Source organism: Daphnia pulicaria, chromosome 1 (genome assembly GCF_021234035.1).
Source record: "Daphnia pulicaria isolate SC F1-1A chromosome 1, SC_F0-13Bv2, whole genome shotgun sequence".
NCBI classification, from domain to species: Eukaryota; Metazoa; Arthropoda; class Branchiopoda; order Diplostraca; family Daphniidae; genus Daphnia; species Daphnia pulicaria.
This window is the reverse complement of record NC_060913.1, coordinates 32,553,260-32,570,000: the sequence shown is the minus strand read 5'-3', so window position 1 is coordinate 32,570,000 and position 16,741 is coordinate 32,553,260. Positions and strand designations below refer to the sequence as shown.

General features: G+C 41.9%; 3 protein-coding genes across 6 annotated transcripts; 2 read left to right on the top strand and 1 right to left on the bottom strand.

The window, feature by feature from the left end:
- The first annotated feature begins 266 nt into the window (after positions 1-266).
- Positions 267-5,900, top strand: LOC124326688. Of its 2 annotated transcripts, XM_046785591.1 has the most exons (4): positions 267-487; positions 2,142-2,576; positions 4,872-5,054; positions 5,127-5,900. In XM_046785591.1, exons 2-4 carry the CDS (start codon positions 2,167-2,169, stop codon positions 5,308-5,310), a joined length of 777 nt encoding a protein of 258 aa, XP_046641547.1. In that variant the 5' UTR covers positions 267-487; positions 2,142-2,166; the 3' UTR covers positions 5,311-5,900. The 2 variants fall into 2 exon arrangements, with proteins under 2 accessions (XP_046641547.1, XP_046641546.1); XM_046785590.1 differs by lacking the exons at positions 267-487; positions 2,142-2,576 and adding an exon at positions 4,033-4,707.
- Positions 5,901-8,892: 2,992 nt separating this feature from the next.
- On the top strand, positions 8,893-14,068 carry LOC124321294. Of its 3 annotated transcripts, none has more exons than XM_046784215.1 (5): positions 8,893-9,181; positions 10,324-10,492; positions 11,481-12,171; positions 13,111-13,504; positions 13,635-14,068. In XM_046784215.1, exons 3-5 carry the CDS (start codon positions 11,544-11,546, stop codon positions 13,822-13,824), a joined length of 1,212 nt encoding a protein of 403 aa, XP_046640171.1. In that variant the 5' UTR covers positions 8,893-9,181; positions 10,324-10,492; positions 11,481-11,543; the 3' UTR covers positions 13,825-14,068. The 3 variants fall into 3 exon arrangements, with proteins under 3 accessions (XP_046640171.1, XP_046640170.1, XP_046640172.1); XM_046784214.1 differs by having other exon boundaries at positions 10,300-10,492; XM_046784216.1 differs by lacking the exon at positions 10,324-10,492.
- A 996-nt stretch (positions 14,069-15,064) lies between these two features.
- On the bottom strand, positions 15,065-16,341 carry LOC124321295. The gene is made up of 4 exons (XM_046784217.1): positions 16,112-16,341; positions 15,908-16,042; positions 15,588-15,831; positions 15,065-15,499 (listed from the first exon to the last, which is right to left on the bottom strand). The coding sequence occupies exons 1-4, from the start codon at positions 16,298-16,300 to the stop codon at positions 15,402-15,404; spliced, it is 666 nt and encodes a 221-aa protein (XP_046640173.1). The 5' UTR covers positions 16,301-16,341; the 3' UTR covers positions 15,065-15,401.
- Positions 16,342-16,741: the final 400 nt, after the last annotated feature.

Sequence of the window (16,741 nt, the reverse complement as noted above, 5' to 3'; positions counted from 1 at the left end):
CTTTCTCTTAAAGTGAGTGTCGTTCTGTATGCAGGAAAAAGGCGGAAATGATCGTCGCATCCTTGCACGGCCTTTGACACCGTCGAAGAAGCAACGGTACATTCGTCAGTACCAATAACGCGATTGAAATGTTTTTCAATTTCGAGTTTTTCAACCGTCTTTCTCATTTTTTTTGTCTTCCGCTTTTGCGTCATGTGTCGAACGATGATTGCCACCCGGGATTGTGTATATATACGAGATGTGAAGGACGGAGAATGGTACAGTCACAGTCTTGTCTTCATCAGCTCCTCTTCAACTTGAACTTGAGCTGCAAAGTCTTGATTTGTGTTTTTGGTGAAGAAGGCGGAGCCGTTGCATCACCGATTTAACCAGCGGTTAGGAGCGTTTTCGTAACTTTGCGAGCAGGAGGTCCTTATATCGTCTACAAACTAGTAGTCTGCGACGACAGGTGTTTCGGCCTTCCTAGAGCCCCAGCCGTCAACTTCGTGTAAGTGCATGTTTCTCCGAAAGAGAGTCGGAACAAGAAGCCAAAAGACAAAAGCTGCGACTAATAATCCGCACGCTTGCAGTATATCGCTTGCCTTCATTCAGCAACACTGTCCTTCTGTTTCCTTCAGAGTTAAGTTGGATTTTCAAGTCGCCGTTAAAGTATTTATACCCGATAGTTTTTTTAAATAGCGTCTGCTTAACTGAAATTCCCTGTTGCTCGTTCAATTTGAATTCCGTAGATATTTTTGGCAAGCTATCTTTTATCTTTTGATGAAAAATCTTAAATTTTTCAGATTACAAATGGTAGTTACTTTCATAATTCATTTTTGTATTCCACTTTGCGTGGCTAGTCGTTTCCCAATTTGTTGAAATTTGCATACTAAAGCAAGAGTTGAGTAATTTTTCGAAACAGATGATTCATTACTAATTTTGTTCAATACTTAATTGATCGGCTAATTATTTATTTGCTAACTCCGCAAGAATTTCGTTGATCCCTTCCTATCTAACCAATTAGACAGCAATCACAGAATTTTTTGCACTTTCTGCAAAGCACCTCTCTTCTAAAATCGTAAATCAAATTCCGCACCAAAGACGATTGCATCCACAGTTGACAGTGTACATGGTCAAAGTGCGTTCAAATTAAATTACTCCGTTGCGAATAGTTCGACAACTAAAATCAAACAAACGAACGAAAAGAAAATGTTTCACGAAATGCCAACTCTTTTGGCGACGGCTGCTCGCAAAACTGGAGAAACAGCCAGAGGACTGATTATTAGCCTGTACGAGGGTACAAATTTGAACTCGGTTGTTATCTACTGCGGTGTCCTACTCATCCTGGCCATCATCGCCGCCTCCCTCATCATCGCCTTCGCTGCGGCCGCTCGCAAACGGGCCGATCTCTATTACTTGACGCGGATGGAACGCTTGGACTGGCTCGATCATCTCCACCGATCCGTCAGGTAAGGTTATCAGCCGCCAACTTGTGTGCCAACGAGACGGTACCAACAGGTGGCACTTCGGAAGGAAGTGACTAGACGAGTACGTCGACCTACCGCATACCGAAAGAAAATTATAGACAAACGATATCAGCGTCATTTCATATTTCTAGTTTATATATGCAGTGAATCAACCGTTAGACTTTTAATGGCTCATTTTCTCTAGGAAAGAACTTGACTAGGTTTGAGGGTATATAGGTAATTTCAATATTTTTCAACATTTTTTTTCCCAACCACATTTTTACCTATGACCGAGCCACCTGCTCAGCTGGCCTTTTTATTTCGGAACGTACTACGTATCTTTCGTCACGGGTGGAATCTGCTCGGTCCTAAACCCGTGCATTTTAATTTTTTAGGACCTTTTTTTCTTCCCAGATAATTACTGTTGTCTCGACGCTAATCAACAGACGCAAAGTTAATTGTACAATCGTTGACTGCTTAACGCCAATGATCTCTAAGAATGTAAGATCACCAAAGCTACTGCACATATTGGCCTATAACGGGACGAACACTTAGCACTAAAGCTACTTGCCAAGCACGCAACATCTGACCTCACTGATTATCCCACAGACGCCTTTTGCATCAATCGTTTTAGTGTCCACTAACTGAAAAGAAAGAAGATGAATAATGAATCTCTTGTGCTTGAAACCAATGCAGGTGAATCGAATTTAGTTTTTAAATCATGTCTTGCGGATCACTGCGTATCAAACGGGCGGCCGTCTGGGTCGTATTCGTTCTGGCCTTATCGATGACCAGGGCCGATGAAGTCGATGAGAAAATTCCCAGCTTCGACTCCGATGAAGGACGGTTGTATTTCAACAACCAGAACAGCACGCTGGTTCCTCTCGGCTCCGGCGGCGCCCTGCTGGTCACGACGGTGGGCATCGTGGCCGTCGTCATCGGCGCGGTGGTCCTTTTCTCGCTGGTGTTTAACAATCACGGATTAAAGAACGGCGGCAGCATCTTTTCACCTTGGTTGAACCAGCAGCCCGGAAGCTACCAGCAAAACCAGTACTACACCCAGCCACAAGCGCAGCACTACGTCTACGAACCGTATTCGAAATTGGGCTATCAGAGTCAACCCGTCGCCCGGTAAGATTGACGAGCAATTCGGAAGATTGCGGCTCCGCTCTTTCGCACTCTAGAAAATCACTCAGTAGATGGCCGACCAGTCTCGGTTTCTCCGGAAACTGTTACTGGTTTCTATTTTCGTTCCGCACGCATTGTTCCAGTTTGCATTTATACCAGCACGCCAAAGAATTCACAGCACTGTACAACAGATGGCATTTGAATAGCAATTGACGACATTTCAAATTTTTCTTGAGAAATTCCAAATTTCAAGTGATAATTTGACAAGAATTTTTAGTGTTAGTTGTTTATGCTATAGGGGGGTGTGTTCACCAAGAATGCGACTTATATTACTATTCATTATCTTTTGCCTCCGACACGGAAGCCAATTGAGGAAGTTGACCAATACGGACTATACGGTATCTGAATTTATTACATTTTCCTGTCGAATTTGAAGATTAGGAACAAGGCAAATTGGACTTGGAATTGGCTAATAAAAATCTAAAAATAAAGTTCATTTTAAAAGAATACCAACGTCACTAGACAGCTGGATGTTGTTTACAATAGTTGGCGCATCTCATGAAAATTCTACTGCTGTCCACTAGACTTGAAAATATGGGGGGGGATATAACAGTAATTTTTGGTATTGTGAAATTTAGACATTGATGAAGAACAACTTTACAAAAAAAAAATTACTCACAGTAGCAAAAAAAAAAGCATCAGAATAAAACTTTAAATAATGCAGAGAGCGCAGTCTGATGACCCTGTTGTCTCTACTGCCGGAACTCCTTTTCTCTTTCAGCGCTAATTTTTCTCGGTCATTTATGATTTTCAAAGACAATATCCTTTCTTAATTTAAATTTTGACTCTCGTACATCCATCACCTGTTCATTTTCAATGCCGATACTTCATTATTGATGTCGTCCCTCACCTATTTAGGCCAAGTCATTTGTTTATCAGAGTTGATCAATAATTGGACCGGGGACCCGATCTATAGTTGTTGTTGATTTTTAAAATAATATTACCCTCTCCACTATTTACAGAAATCATTAAAAGGATGATGAATGAGAGAAGGCAACATCTGTTGGGTTTGCCTCGTTTCGTTGAAAAAGACACTGAAGTGTAGAGGGTAGAAAATGAGACAAATTCAAACGGGGTATTAGCCGCCGCGTTGACCAAGCGGAAAGGTGATACTGTTTTCGGGTAAAGAGAAGAAAAAAAAATAATGAAAAAAGGGGCACTGCCCTATTCAAAGTTGGCATAATGAGAAAGATTCGACTCGACGCGCTACGTCGTCCGGCTGAGAGATCGGTGTGTAATCGCAACTCTACTCGTGACTGATGCTGTGATCAGTGATCTAGTTTCTTTTTCTTCTTGCCTTTTGATTCAACGGCAGCAGACGAGGCGAAGAACCCGTACAAGACGAGCCTTCCTTGTCTACCAGCTTCCGGTTCAACCCCCTTGAATATATAAGTAGGCCCGGTGGATAGACGAACAACATCAGATCTCATTTATCACTTGGATCGAACGTTCTTCCCCCCAACTAAATTTTGCTCATCAAATTTCCTCAACTTTAAAAAAAATCTTGTCCTTTTTGATTCCCATTTTGTTTTGTGGTTGCCATAAAGTCACAACATTCGAGCATTAACTGTAGTAAACCCCCTTACCGTTCAACCTAAGTGCCGACTGAGCCACCCAATCCCAGCAACCGCACGATGGCATCTCGAAATTGGATCCTGTTCTCCGCTCTTTTCCTCCTGACGTTGTTGGTCCGGTCGAGTCGAGCCGAGGACTGGGAGTCGTTGCAGGACGACAGTTCTGACGACGGTGGCCAGGCGTTGGAAGAGAGCGACGATGAGGGCGGAGAGCAAACGCTCGATCCTCGTCTCTTTCTCCTTTTGCCGACGGGCGCCGGCAATTTGCTCAACATGAATACGACCGGCGCCTTGTTGGCCTTGCTGGGCACGGCCGCTCTCCTCTCCGCTTTGGGATTCCTCATCTATCACGTCGTCTCCAACAAGTTGATGATGAAGGGTCAGACCAGCTACGGATCGGGAGGTTACGGCGGTGGCTCATCCGGCGGCTACAGCTCATACGGCACTGGCGGAACCGGTGGATTCGGCGCCGGTTCCGGCAGCCATTACGGTTACGCCAGGTCCGGGTTCTTGCAAAACACATTTTAGACCTGATTATTATGCACACGAGCACTGATATCACAGTTGATTTGATTTTTTTAAATTGTTTTAAAATTTGGCGCCAAATGTTCAACATTTCAAAAAAATTTATTTGGTCTTTTTCCTGACTGACATTCAACATTAGATCGAGCGATGCCCCAATGGACTGGGACAGTCTTAAGATCCTCGACTACATTTCCATGATGGAAGAGATGTGGCGCAAGTTGGACGTTCACGACACCGGTTGCCAGAAGCGAATCCTCTGCGAGATCCATCAGAACGAAAAGGCTCTAGGACCTGCCGCTTCCAAGATCGTCAACGCATTCGGGTATTAAACCTCCTGCTTTTTTTGGCAGGCGCATAAGCCACGGGTAACGAATTCCATTGATTAATTCTGCAGATACACTCGCTACCTGTCCATGTTGAACATCCCGGACGCGCTGAAGAACATGATCGACGACTACCAGGATGCCGCTGACAAGGGGCGTTCCCTGCAGGACAAGGAATGCAAGGACGTGTTCGATTCGTGCGATTTCAGCGTGAAAGAAACATTCCTCAAGAAGCTGAAAGGCCATCACGATTAGCCGCTGATTTAATTGATACATGTGTAGAACAATATCTATCACACACACACACGTATAGACACAGCAGAAGCAGCAGCACGCGATGTGGAATTATGTCTAGCATTTTCCCCAACGGGAGATTTTTTTTATTTGTTTTAATTATTTAAATTGTTGATGTTGCGTTTGCTGATTGACATATGATTTTTCCACATTTCAAATGCACGTTTCGTTTCCTATTTAACCAGCCAGCGCACCAAACTGCTAATTATTATTTTTAGTTTTTTCTTCCCAAATGCCTTCAAGACAAACGTCCCCGCCGTGTCCGCCTTTGCCCCCCAAAAACTTCCTGTTATTGTTTGTTCCTCCTCGGGTTCATTTTATTTATTCAACCAAGAAGAAGAAAAAAAAAAGGAAGTTTCAACCTCCCTTCCTGTTAACACCACACACCTGCAGGAAAGAGCGGGAATCTAACGCCAGTGTCAAGCTGCTGGCATTTCCCTACCTCTCCCGCTAATAATTTACCAAGTGTTTGTCTTTTTTTTTTTGAACCTTTCATTGTATAAAGAGAGATAAGACATGATACATAACAAATACACTTCCTTTACTGTGCACATAATTGTCAATATTATAATTTTTTTTTGTTGGGGAAAAATCTAATTATTAACCGGCGTTCACAGATCAGTTTTTACGATTGCAGTCGTAACGAGCTAATAAGGATATGCGATAAGAGTATACCGTTAGACGATGGGAGGGAATTCCTGCATAATAAAATCGCCACTTTGCATATTTTTTTTTCGTTTCGATGTTTTAATAAATTAGAAATGAAAACATTGCATATTATTCCTAAGACAGATGATGCTCCTTCATCATCTCTTTCGGTTCGTTTCTACATCCCAACAGCACCTATAGCAGATGTTTTCAAAACAGAAGGACAAGCCCAGGTCTCAAGAGATGAAAAAAAAAGAGCCGTTAAATTGTTACATGAAAAACAGACCGTTGACGAGAGAGAGAAGCCAGATGGATATATTCGGGGCTTATCTGTGTCTACAATTATTAACTTATTTAATTGCGAGCCTTTTAGGGCACTGGTTGATTCTATTTCTGCCTCTCTCTCGTTCGAATGACACACAGAGAACAAATAAACGAGAAAAATGTGGAACGAAATTCTGTAAGTCACGAGGACAGGCCGGCAGCTGGTAAAGTCGTTCAGCGTTATGACAGGAAACTGCCCAATCAAAAGTCCTATTGTAAAGAAGAAAAAAATAACCCAAATGTTTCACTGATTTGGCCAAACAAAAAAAAACAAAAATCAAGTCAAAATGATTACGGAATGATTTTCCACGACGGAAACAATTTCGGCCGGGGTCCTCGGTGACCGGAATCAGCCAAAAGTAAATGATTTATTCTGTATCCATCGTAATAATGGAGATTTTAGATGACAAGACGCGGACATTTTTACGACAGTTCTTTCAAAATTTATCGCGTAATCGGTTCAACAGATCCGTGTCATTGGGTTGAAGCGCTTTTTTGGGGTTTTGTTCCAGGGGGTGCCTCTCTGTAACTCTATGTGGCCTCTTGGATTCTTATATAGTGTTCTACCCGAGCGAATCCATCGATTACCGTTAGCCGAAACGAAAACTAAAAGTCTATCCCCCTCCGTGAAGTGCGTATACTATAGCATTCCGTCGTACGAATTCCGATTTTCCAAACCGATTCTGCCCCGCCAACTGGAACATTACCGCTTGCCCTACATTCCTCCGTTCCCCTCAAAAGATTTTCAAAAAATAAAATGTAGCTATATATTTCATAAAACATAAAATAGGGGCTTGAAATATAACCCTCGTCGTACGATTCAACTGATGTTTCCAATTATTTGTCAAGATCGTCAAGTGTCGCGGTGTCTGTCCAAAAAAATATTTTCCAGTGTATATAAAATTGATAGTACCGGTACGTTCCAGACTGAAATGTTGAAGCTAAGCGCGTGTGTCCGTTTTAATAAGGAACACAGCATTCGGAGTGTGACAAAGCGCTATTTGGTTGGTTTTGTTTTCGGTTTTGTCCTTTTGAAATCCCGACACACCGACCCATATTTGACGTGACCGTGTCTCTGTTTCCATCCGGGTGTCTGCGATCGTAAAAAAAAAACAATGACGAGAGCGAAGGATTTTTTGTTCAACGCCCTTCCGAAACTGTGTTCTCTCTATCTCTCGACTGCATCAGTTAAAATATTTGCTAGCACATATACATTCAGTTGACTAGAAGCAAACAAACAACAGGAGGTGATGATGACGGAACAACAGAGAAAACGGACGGAAGGCAAAGAAATAAAAAAGGATTCAAAAGTATCCGGGAGAACGCGATATCAGAGTAAGGAAGACGGCGCGGAGGATATGGGTGAGTTGTGCCGTTTTCTAGCATTCGTGGGCGGATTTGTATGCATTCAAATAATAATAATAATCAAATAGCGAATCAAATATGTACCAAGAAACCCGGACGTCTTTTCCACCGAAATGTTTTGTTTGTTACACTTGTTCGCTTTGCTTTATTCTCTTGATTTCATTTAGGATTTAATTTTTTTAAATGTCAAAGCAAAATGTTATACAAAACAGGACCAAAAAAAATTATAGGTTGAGAATTGGAAGAAGAAAAAAAAACCAACCAAGGGAAAATTAAATTTAAATACTGTACTCGACAGTAGTCTAAATATATGGTTGGGCCTTGTGGTGATTGACTATTGGGCGGCGTTATAGACCTTTATGCTGCATACAACACACATGTGTATACACTATTACGGTGTCCGTATTGAAACTCTCGCTGAGTATACATATGTACAGCTATTGTCCAGATATGCAGACAGGAAGAAGTTCGTTCAACTTATTCGATATAGAAAAAGAAACTGGTTAGAATATACACAAACGGAGAGAGAGTATAATATATTATGATGAGAGGGAGAGAATGAGAAGAAGGAAACCACACACAGCACACGCATACCGAGAGTCCATCTAGAAATCTAAGAAAAACGCCAGCTGCTTTCCGGTGGTGGTATGTGTATATACGGTATTGCATGTATTATTATTTCAACCGGTTCGGATGAATCACGTCGTCGATGACAATTTTTTTGGTCTTGTGTCTTTAGGTTTTGTTATAGTCATAAATTTCGATCGGGAGATATAAATTACGAGTATTTAGAGAGACATTGTGTAGTCAAGTTGAATAAAATATGGTGACAGATCCCCATTAGGATCGTTTAGAGAAGCTATTCAGTTTCCAAGTTATATTCAACCATATAGAAGTTGACGACAGACGTGTAATAGGATCTTTGTGAGTCTCGCATACAGACGAAGAGAATCAAGAGATTCCAGCACCTGCTGTCGGATGACTTTACGAGTGTCTTTGAGGAAGGAATGATAAGAAAAAGATTTGCATGATTGCACATTATTATCGTTGTTTGATTCTTTTCCCCATTCTCCCTTTTCAAATTCTTTCCCTTTGTTTTTTTGTTTTTAATTTCCAGTTTTTTCTTTTCTTTTCTGTTTTTTTTTTTTTCTTTCCTGGTTACACATGATGGAACGCTATTTTTGCATCACACAAGCGCGTCCAACCAGCTGGACTGGCAGTCTTTATCCAGCCGTCCAGCCAAACACTCGGCTCCCTTTCATATACAATCGCTTGTTGTGTTACCGTGTTGTCAACTTATCGTGATTGTCTAACAAAACACAATTCTCCTCTTACACAAGTTTTCGTTCAACAATATTATTGTGGCCGGCGCAAATAGACAATTTAGATCGGAGAATAAATTCTTAACACAGGATTTGCAACATCAATCATATCGCCAGCAAGTTGTATGTCATTATCATTGGCAACCCATTCTCCGATAACAAAAAAGTGACAGGTACGTCAGTTTAGACATACAAATTCAACTTGCTCTAAATAGAAATGATTTCTTGCTGTGTATAATACTCTATACGCGTGAGTCAAAATGTCCATTTAAGAACTTGAGATGACTGAGAAAGGAAAAAGAAAAAAAAAAAAGAGTTCCGTTACGTCCATCAAAGTCTCTTACATACACACACACACAGTCGGCTGGTCTCCGTGCGATGCCACTTACTTATTATATACCCACAGAGAGAGAGTGCACTTACCTTGCCGAGTATTTTTTTGTTTTTTTACCTTCCCTTATTGTCTTACATATTCTTCTTTTCTGTCAGCCTGTAACGATATTATGCATAGAGTCCTAACTATTTGACGAACAACAGCACCAAATTGTCGGGGCTTTATTTTTATGAAGTTTCTTTAGTGCATTCAGTTTGGCTAACAGGGCGAGACAGAGTGAGAGGTTATACAATATACATAACAATGGGGTATACGAACTCTTGCGACCCTAATATAAAACAGAACGTTCATCGATGCGTGTCAATGGTGGATAAGGGCGTAACAGCCCAAACGTTTAACATAAGAAGCGCGTATATATATGGAACTCGACTGGAAAAAAGGGATTTGGCAGAGCAAAAAAACAAAACAAAAAATAACAAACAAATACGAAAAAGGAAGCGGAAAATGGCCCCAAGGGCTGGCCGTGTCGTAATAATAACACGAGAGCCTACAGCTCTGATGGGAGCCGTTTGTTTTTTTCTTTTGCTTTCAAGCTTCCAGAGCGCTCGGTGCGGAGCTATAGAAGGAGGAGGTTCCAGTTGGTTCGCCAGTGGCTCGGGCCGTGTCCTTGTGTCTTGTGCACTTGTTACCTCCAGCCCAACAGACTCTCTTGGCGGGATGGTGCGGCTGGTGTGTGCATGGCTTAGAGGCACGAATGAAGGGGAAATAAGCAAAGGCTTCTCTCTCTCTCCAGTCGACAAGTGTCTTCCTACCGCTCAAGAGCGGACCTCACTTTTTTCGCTTACACATCCATCGCTCATTCTGAAATTCATCATACGCCGTGCTCTATCTCATTTCGGACTGTACATTTTGCTTTGTTTTTTTTATCGTTTTTGACGTGATCATCTTCGCACACAGACATTGAAAAAAAAAAAAAAACAGAAAACAGAAAAAACAGGTGCGTGAGAAGAGCCGCGCGTTCCGGACTCTCCCGTGGTGCGGTGGAAATGCTCCAGTGAACAATAACGCCACATCCGCTCAATCATCATTCGTCTATTTGAGACTGGCAATAGCGACTTGCTGTTTCACTGTCCATCCAGGGAGACGAGAGGTATGAACATAATAAGAAAAGAAAGAAAAAAACTAAAATAAAAGCGCAAGCGTGAACACATATTCTCTGTTGTAGTACGTCTTTTCTGATTCGTAAATAATGTGACTTTTTTTGTTTTCTTTTCTTTCTTCTCTTTCGCCGGATCGGTTGCATATGTTACTAGCGGGACAAAGTCGATACTTTGTTACGCTTGCCTCATCCCCGGTGGAGAGTGTGTACTGTGTATTGGTCCCTATCTTTCCCTAAGAAAGTAATTAATATTAACACTTTCAGTTGATCGTTCGAGAAAGAAATGACAAGAGAATAATTTGAAAAGGAAATTATTACAATTTTTGGGGTTGTTTTGTTTGCTTTAAGTCACATGAGGTGAGTGGGTTTTTTGGCAGTCGATTTCGAAATGCTTCTTAACGGTTGGGTGAGCCTTGAAGCGTCGAAAATTCCTTGCAGCGTTTCAGACCATCAGACGATCCTCTCTCTCGTCCGTCTTGTTGTTCCTTTTTCTCTGCTGGTCTATTCTTTTAGCTACAGCTCGCCAGTTGTATAATGCATAGTTTCTTCTTATTTCTTTTTCTTTTTGATATCACTGATGCATGACGCTCATATATACCGTATACATGCTGTACAGTGATGGGAGCCTCCACATGCTAAGACGCTCAGTCGCTTTTCTCGCTTGTAGAGCAACGGTACATTTTTATAGATCGGAGAAAAGACGACGCCATGTAGATTTTTTCTCTCACATGCATTGGCAACCGCGTTTAATACCGTGAGCCGATGAAATTATATACGTTGACTTATAGGACACGCTGCGTGTAGTACTGTTGCTTTTTCTCATTTTGTTTTTCTCTTATACGTATTAACTCGAAACCGGTTTTACAACATTGATGACAAAAAAACAAACAAACATGATAATATGTTATAATGGCATTCTGGCTAATAATACTGTCAATCGTTTTATTCTATTAATTCTAATTTTTTTTCTATTTTTTAGAGTGCCAATCATTTATTGAACACATCACATTGATTGTTCCATGAGTGGACTCGGAATCGAGAAATGAGTCTGACATTTGATTATCGTCGACTTCCTTGGCTGTTGCTTTTGTTGCTGGTCAGCGAGGGAACGTGCGACTACCGGGACGGTTTTGAGTATCCGTTCATCACGACCCGCCATCCGGCGCCAGTTCGATCCTATTCAATGGCTCCGGGGTGGCGGCAGTTTTATCCGGAGGATTACGACTTTAGCGACTACAGCCGTCACATCACTCGCTCGGATCCGGCATCTCGCAACAGCGCCGCCGAGCAAATTCCCAGTGGGCCTTATTTTGCCCAGGAGCTCAAGAGGTACTACCACAAGCCGGCCGAGGAGCCGCACAAGGTGTACCAGACGTCGTGGAACATGATCGATTCGGAAGGCAACGAATATTCCACCGTCTACAATCGACCCGCAATGACCGGCTACCATCGCCCATCGTCTTCAGCTTCTTCTTCTTCCGGAATTCTACTGCCCACCGATCAGTATCCGTTCGTTCTGGACGCCTGGCAACAGCAGCAGCAGCAGCAGCATCACGTCGAGCAGCAGCATCACGTCGAGCAGCAGCCGATAAAAGAGCGGCCGACCCGCAAACCCATCAGCAAGAAACCTGTGCGCAAGAAGAACAAAGGAGTGCGGCCCATTCATCCAGGTATGACCACCACACATTATACAGCACTCGTCTATCCGCCGTGACATTTTGGCCAGACACCAAAGACTCGCAGCCGTCCAGCGTTTAATGCGGCAAATGTTGCGTGAAATTACGGTACCTCTGACAGGCCCTCGTATATACCAAGTCGAAAAAAAAAGGGTAGGACAGGAATATAGCTCTCTCTTTCTTATTTATTTTTATAGCGCTTATACTACATCCTAGTTATAAATACCTCTAGTCGGTGGCTATATAATTATTGCCCATATTGTTTCCGCTTGACCGTGAAAACCACCATTCGTTTAGTCGAGCTGGACAATAAAGGCTACACACATTTTGGTGGGGCCGAGTTCGATAGTTTAATTGTCGTTTCTAATGTTTTTTAAAAGGCTAGATTTCTACATAGCGTATGATATTAAGCGATATTAAGATCGCCATTTCACATCACGCTAATGACCTATCGCAAACCTAATGTGGAATTGAGGTTGGGACTCGGCAGACCACTAGACGCTCGTTTAGTCCAAGTTCAACCGCGTTCCATTTCCTTATTGCCGATTGAACCAGGATAACGACTTGGGAGTCGAGAAATAACCGGCAGGGTATAGCATAGCCAAACGTGTTATATACATTGAACACAATGAGATGTATAACCTTATTAGCTCAAATGAATTGGAAATAAGGAAATGTTGATTCCGATAGGAATGTTTGCTGTTCCAGTAACATTAACAGTATAGCTGTAACCATCGATAGATTGCTGGCTTCTTATACAAGGTAGATACGACGAGCCAATGGCGAAAACTGAAAACCCAGTTTCTGAGCTCACGTATTTTGTTACACAATCTCAACGTTATTTTTTTTCCCTGTTGACTTTGTCAGTCCAGTTATAGAATCCACTATAGCGATTAACGGATTATGTTTTTTTTTTTTCCCCTCTCGATCAAGCCGGTTACCAACAGCTTGTAACTAAGATTCCGGATAAAAAACACCAGTTCGACATTGACAAAGTAGCCGACGGACTTGCACCCCAGTCGATCGCTTCTGCGTACCCGAACGGCGTCATGGGCACTTTGTCCCTTATGGCCGGTCTCGTTTGGTACCTGGTCAACAAATCGGCCACGCCCGTCATCAAAATGCGCCAGAATTCGCGGGGCTACTCCGACAGCTACAGCAACAACGAAGACGAAGAGTCGTTGACACAGACGGCCATCAACCAGCTGGCCGATTACTGGCTGGGCTCTCTCAAGCAAACCGATTGCCAGCAAAGGGCCGTTTGCGAACTCGTCTCCCAGTCCTCCTGGCTCTCTTCAGCCACACGATGGAGTCAATCCGCTTATCGGTTAGTATACAAACTTGAATTCAACTCGATTAGGTTCAATTCGTGACGGTAGAATATCTCCTGGATGACAAGAAAAATTGTTTGTTTGTTTGTTTTTTAATTGAATTTTCTATTGGGGATGAATAAACAGGTCACCGATGGTGCAGAAGGCCATCGAGTCGTTCAAAGAAGAGGAAGAACTGGGCGTCCAGTTGGATGAGTCCAAGTTGGCCTTGCTCGTCCAAGCCGCTTCTCACGGCGAGCAGGGCGTCGACTGCGCCGCTTTCTACCCGCACTGTTCCCTGCCGTTTCACGAGGAATCGCGAGACCGTCGGCGCTAAATTTTTTTTTTAGAGTCGTCGCGATTGTCATGATTTTTTTATTTGATCAGTGCTGTATAGATTTGGCCACATTGTATAAGGTGTTGAATGATATGAAAAATACGAGTTCAAATAGCGTCACCGCACTCCGGAGTAAAAAAAACAAAAAAACAAACAATTAAATCAATTGGCCGGAGTTGTCCGTCACGTTCGTCACTGCTTTTATTTGAATATTTTAAATAAATAAATAAATAAATAGATTATAGTCTGTACAGAGTTTCTCTTTTTATTTAAATATAAACATGTATTGTCCCATTGATTTGTATATCCTCACCTTATGATTTGTCGCTATTGTTCACGATGCATTTTGCGATTGTTTGTTTGTCGTGTATTTTGCTGCCCGTATGTGTTAGTACTTATATAACCGAGGGCCAAAAGAATTGTTTCCTTTGTGTAGCAATTTGTAACGATCAAGTCGACAATAAAAGACATACAATTCAACATAGATGTAGGCTACAGTTACAGCTGGTGAATTCAAGCACACACAAAGACCCCGTTACCTTATCGCATCGTAAACATACAGTACGCGGCATACCACTTGCGATTTGGTGAGCTGACTCAGCACTCGGTCACCATATAGCTAGTCATTGCGATTTATTTCGAATAAAAGCTCGAGTGAACACTCAAAATTCTCGGAAACCAATTTGTTTTCCACCAACCAGGAATATTGCTCGTACATCTACCACACTTGACAACGAATCGAATTTGAATTTACGCAATAATTCACAAAGACTTAAAGCATGCATCATATTGTACAGTCTTCTATTCTCTCTTTTCCAGATATTTTCCTTATGTTAACCGGCATAGAGATTTTATTTCTTGATGATAATATCAACTCGTATCTTTTAGGGGTTTTTCCCCGTCCCATTACACAACTTACGACATAGGCAGTATAAAAAAAAGGGACATTTAGTATAGCCTTGTAGACTATAATAAAAGTTTGAAACATCTGATATGGACCGGTTTGTAGCTTTGTACAACATTCTTGTTCCGATGTCGACTGCCATTTAAACAGGCGGCGGTCATGTGAATTTCAGGAGGATTTAAAGCTCACTTTCACAATCTCCGCAAGCGCTTTATTAACAACGTCGAGTTTACAAAAAGAAAATTTGAAAAGGTCACATCGTGTCTATCTATCTATAATATATGCGCGCGATGTAAATTGATGTTGAGCAACAGATAACAGATAGACGAGAAACGCTTTTGGTTAAAAGTGGCACCGACATGATGTATAGTATATTTTATATGTACAGAAATTTGATATGCATTGGAATATATTGAAGCTAATATAAAGAAAGGTGGTCTACATAATTTGGCATCTTTATATTCCCCTTAAAGAATTGTATTTGAATTAAATCTGGAATAATTCGCAATAACTAGTTCAATTCGATCTTATGAAAATTGAGCTCAAAATAGAATGTTAGAAATTTCACTAGTTGTTCAACGATCTAATTATTTCCAGTCAGGTAAATTCGGATAATTGTCGAGTCGGAATATCTGCAATTGATTCGATTTCTAGTTTCATTATTGGAGCGAAGTTAAACGATGGCGATGTCGGCACAATTGACAAACGTCTCCTGATAATCGCCACAGCCGACAGCACCACTACCATCCTCACAAATTCCCCAATTGTTGCCTAAAAATTCGTGCACGGAACCAATGTCATCCTCAGTTGTAATATTAAACCACAAATATGTCAATAGGGTTATTGTGATATAACTTACCGGCTGTGTAACGCCACTGGAGAACGCAGTTGCTGCAAGTCAAACCCGCCGGCAATCGAACCTTCGGGTAGAAATACACACCTTGCGTTTGAATTGGGAATTTCGTAGATCCGTCTGAAAACGTCAGCAAATTCCGATCTAAACACTCTTGGGTCACAAGCTCTTGGGCGGACGTCTTCGGGCAGAGGCGGAATGTGAAGTAGCCGAAATGGTTGGCTGTCAACAGCACGGTCGTATTGATAACCTAGTAGTTCATCAGAGACGTGTTTAATTTTATTTAACCAACAGATTTTGAAAATGAATTTGTATTTGATTCTTACACTTCCTTGTTTGTAAGTTTTGCCGATAATTCCGGCACCGTAGAGGCCTCCTTCGTCGTTAGATCTCGGACGCGGCAAACTCCATTCGTCGCCGCATTCGCCACATCGTCCTTGATTGACTCCGTTAAATTGGACCTTCAGCAATTTTTCTTTTGTTAATTTAAAAATTGACGCCAAGAAATGTTGAACCGTTGTGTAAATTACCTCTAATCCTCCGCAGTTGAGACCCATGTCGTTGACGTTTGTCGGTGTAGAAAATCCGCCGCACTCCTTCCTCCACATGGAAGACCGGCCCGGAGGATCACAAATGTAGCCGTGGCCGCTGACGCTCGACAGTTCCGCAAGCATCACCAACACAGCGATAGAGCAGAAGTACATCATCTTCCGGAGCATATTTTGTTATTGGCACGCGTTCAGTGTTTCATTTCACATAGCCGAAAATCATTTATATATACGCGGTTATACGCTCATTTTGCTTATCTAGTTGTGATTCCTGACGCGTTATCTCTCACTGTACAAAAATGACACGATGGATGCTGCTGTGTTTGAACAAGCATTCCATGTTCTGACGATAAGAAAATGTTGATTCAATAACCTATTACCCTTGACGCGTTGTCGTCTTCATTTGACTATCACTGGGGAAATTTTGAAAAAGAAAATGTGTGTTAGTATAAAGGTTGCGCTATCGGCAAGCATTGTCAACACCGTTCGCCGCAGTTCAAATATCGATTACTTCAGTTCCAGACGTCATTTTTGTTGAATAAACAAATCGTAACATTCCTGGTTGTGTAATACATTCCTCACATAACTGTTTTAATAATAAGGACTCATTAT